The sequence below is a fragment of the Protobothrops mucrosquamatus genome, unplaced genomic scaffold, assembly GCF_001527695.2.
Source record: "Protobothrops mucrosquamatus isolate PMUCROS unplaced genomic scaffold, P.Mucros_1.0 scaffold10179, whole genome shotgun sequence".
Classification (NCBI taxonomy): domain Eukaryota; kingdom Metazoa; phylum Chordata; class Lepidosauria; order Squamata; family Viperidae; genus Protobothrops; species Protobothrops mucrosquamatus.
In genome coordinates this window covers 10558-14427 of record NW_015395966.1, presented here as the reverse complement: position 1 = coordinate 14427, position 3870 = coordinate 10558, and the positions used below count along the sequence as shown (strand labels likewise).

General features: G+C 50.6%; 1 protein-coding gene across 1 annotated transcript in view; it reads right to left on the bottom strand.

Moving 5' to 3' along the window:
* Window positions 1-264: 264 nt before the first annotated feature.
* The window catches only part of ARRDC1 (arrestin domain containing 1), a gene marked incomplete at its 5' end in the record, with an annotated part of 11430 nt that continues 7824 nt past the window's right edge, over window positions 265-3870 (bottom strand). The window contains 3 exons of the mRNA XM_015830399.1: window positions 265-464; window positions 1876-2290; window positions 3325-3501. Coding sequence (XP_015685885.1) covers window positions 400-464; window positions 1876-2290; window positions 3325-3501 — 657 coding nt within the window. The remainder of the gene's footprint in view (window positions 465-1875; window positions 2291-3324; window positions 3502-3870) is intronic.

Genomic DNA, 3870 nt, shown 5'->3' with positions numbered 1-3870 from the left:
TCTCTAGAAACAACTCTAGAACATCAGGGGAGAGCGAAGGAGACCAAAACGGAACTGTCCAGACAGCGAATCCCACCGTGGAAATTCAAGAGCAGCACTCCAAAAAAAAACCCCAGAAACCGAATGCATGTTCGAATACTTGAAGCGTCCATCCATCTTCTTTGATTCCGGCTGTAAGGCATAAGGCATCTCAGGTGTTTGGAGAGTAAAGCAGCAAAAGTAGGTGGCAGGATTGTACAGTTCACAGGTGGGATGTCAAAAAAACCCAAAAAAACATCCCTAGCGTTGGTCAGGTGCGGCCAACAGGCCCGTGGCCAGGTGGGACTGCCTCTTCCGAGCAACGCCGTGTACCGGCGTTCCTCCCGATTCACCGTGGTCTTCAGATGGCCAGGCTAGAGCCTAGTTGTCGTTGCTGAAGCTAGAGGCCGCACTGCTACAACTCTGTTCGTAGGAAGGAGGTGCCTCTGGAGAGAAAGGAAGGAGAAGAGACATCGTAACCCGTAAATTGAGGAGAATGGAGCCATTTGGAGATGAATTGGGTAGGTCTAGTCCATGGGGTAGGCAACCTTGGCTCTTTGATGACTCGTGGACTTCAACTCCCAGAATTCCTGAGCCAGCATGGCTCAGCTTGGAAACCTCCCCCTTTCCCCTCAGCGTGGCTGGCTCAGAAATTCTGGGAGTTGAAGTCCACGAGTCATAAAAGAGCCAAGGTTGCCTACCCCTGGTCTAGTCTAAAGAAGAGAAGAACTAGGGGTGACGTGATAGCAGTCTTCCAACAATTGAGGCTCTGTCCAGTGGTGGGATTCAAATATGGGAACAACCGGTTCGCTTTGTGGATGCCGCTTCTGGAAGTCCTTTTCTGGGCCTGGGCAACAAAAAAAATTAGCTACCGGTTCTGCCGAAGTGCGAACCGGCTGAATCCCACCACTGGGTCTGTCTCAAAGGAGAGGGGGTCAAGCTGTTCTCCAAAGCCCCTGAAGGCAGGACAAGAAGTAACGGATGGAAGCTTATCAAAGAGAGATCTGATCTAGAACTAAGGAGGAATTTCCTGAGAATGAGAACAATTAACCAGTGCAACAACTTGCCTCCAGAGGTTGTGGGTGCTCCATCACTGGAGGTTTTTAAGAAGAGACTGGACAGCCATTTGTCTGAAATGGTATAGAGTTTGCTGCCTGAGCAGGGGGTTGGACTAGATGACTTCCAAGGTCCCTTCCAACTCTGTTATTCTGTCCTATTTGGTTCTACAGCTATTCCGAAGGACCGCCTGCAACCCCAACTAAGGAGTCTAAATTCACATCTCAGGTCCTCTGATGGGATGCAGTCTGGAATGCCAGGAGGGAGAGGCCGCAAAGACTCAGGACCTTATGTCAAGCTGCCATTCAGAGGATTGATTGCGCAACAAGACCCAAGTCAATGCCTGCTCTTCTCCTGCAGACGGGGAGCAAGAGACAGCAAGGCTTAGATCGGTTGTGTGCTAGAAAGTGGGCGAAGACAGCTCCTCCCCAATAGTTCTCCAAAGTATATGTTTAATGGCGCAAGTCACCTGCTTCATCTTGGCAAGATTCTGTCTAGAGGGCAGGGGCAATATAGGAGACTGCTTAGAAGAACCTCAACACGTTCTCCTTGTGTTTTGGAAGGCTTAGATCGGTTGTGTGCTAGAAAGTGGGCGAAGACAGCTCCTCCCTAATAGTTCTTCAAAGTATATGTTTAATGGCGCAAGTCACCTGCTTCATCTTGGCAAGATTCTGTCTAGAGGGCAGGGGCAATAAAGGAGACTGCTTAGAAGAACCTCAACACGTTCTCCTTGTGTTTTGGAGCCTGACAGCTCTCCGCCACCCCCAGACAATTTATTTCCAACCCCAGCAGGCGGCTTACCGGATGGATAACCCCAGGTGCTATACTCGGGCGGTAGGATCAAAGAACTGGCCGTGGCCACTGGAACGACAGCACCCTCGGCGTAATAAGGAACCGTTGATCCCGTCGACAAGCAAAGAGTGGGACAGTTAGGGGAGGTGATCTGCTCCGAATCCGGTCTCACTTCCGGGAAGCACAATCCTGGGGCGTAGCTGAAGGGCTGCTGTTGGGAATGGCTCTTAGTAGGGATTGAAATATTGTCCATGGGGTGGGAATGACCCCTGGCTGCTGCTTCTTCTTCGGGAGGCGCGCTCGGGACCACCGGCGAGGGAAGGCTGGGGACCAGGTGAGAAGGACTTAAGGGGATCCGGTTCACGGCAATGTTGCCGATGTAAATGGGCAATGCGACGGAGACGTCGGGGGACTTGAGGGAGACCTAAAAAAGATCAAAAATAAGGAGGGTGGACATCCTCATTAGTAGGGGCGGTCCTCCACTTCAAACAGTTCACTGAGCGACAGTTTCGAAGTTACAACGGCATTGAAAAAAGCGGCTGATGGCTTTAACTTTCAAACTCTATGTAAATTCATCCTCTAATGGGCCAATCAAACTTCCTCTTTTGGAAAAACAGCCGTGAAGCCTAAAAAAAGAGTCCATCTTATAAGACGTCAACGAGAGAACCGTTATTCTGGATTCAGGTGGTGTTTCCCACTGCCAAGGGTGAAATATTCAGCCCATGAATTCTGGCCCCCAAGTTGAACACGCTAGGCTAGGAAGTTCAACCAAGTGGAACTAGCTTTCCCCCTGCCTCAGTTTCTCAGTTCCAGAAGATGGAATTGATGTTTATTTATATTGGGTGTAGTGGAAAGAAGAAAAAAAAACACCAAAGGCTCAGTCTTTAGAACCGAGTCCCAACGGTTCCCAGATTCCTCCCCAGCGCTTTGCAATTTGGAAACTAAGAAGGACATTTGAAATCTGTGGCAAGCATTACCATCTATTTATCAATAAAGGAGAATCTTTGTAGCTCAGGGCTGGAATGAGGGGTCCTCCGTGCTCTCTGAGCTGGGTGGTTTTCTTGCAGATGTTTAGCTAGCACTGGTGATGTTCCCTAGTTGGGTAATGAAACGTCGGCAAGAAAACCACCCAGCTCAGAGAGCACCGAGGACCCTCCAGTCCTCCTCCTCCTCCTCCTCCTCCTCCTCCTCCTCCTCTTTGCAATCCCCACTCCCTTCTAGCACTGGTGATGTTCCCTAGTTGGGTAATGAAATGTCTGCAAGAAAACCACCATGCTCAGAGAACACCAAGGACCCCACTGTCCTCCTCCTCCTCCTCCTCTCTGCAAACCCACTCTCTTCTAGCACTGATGATGCTCCCTAGTTTGGCTAATGAAACGTCTGCAAGAGAACCACCAAGCTCAGAGAGCACCCAGGACCCCACGGTCCTCCCACCTCCCCTTCCTCCTCTGATCTCACCTGGATGTAGTAATCGATGTGAATAAGACTGCAGCCTTGCAGAATGGATTGTGGCAACGCTGGGACCAGGACCTGCTCCTTCCACTCTGCGTGCTTCCAGGCTTTCACAGCGGAGCCCTCCACTTCAGCGATGGTCCTCAAGTCATAAATCCACCGCCGGGACTTATAGGCAACTTTCTGGCAGCCAGGAAGGTGGGAGGGGAGAGAGAGAGAGAGAGAGAGAGGTCAAGGGAAGAAGGAAATCATGTGTGAACAGGCAAAAATTTCCCCGGACCCTAAAACTAACAAATCAGAGAAGCTTCTGCAAAGGAGGCAGCCGAAAAGGCCCTGTGATCAAGAGGCAGAAGCTCCAGGGTGGAGCAGAAGAAGTTGTGTTCCCTTCTCACAGGACACGAGGGGCAGCTTCAGTGAAGTTGGAACCAGTGGGAGATCCCAGACAGGCCAAAGAAAGTTTCAATGGGGAATTAACCCATTGGGAAATTCACACATCTGGTTCAGCTCCAGGAGATATCGGAGGACCAGGCATCGTCCCTCAGCCTTCAGAAT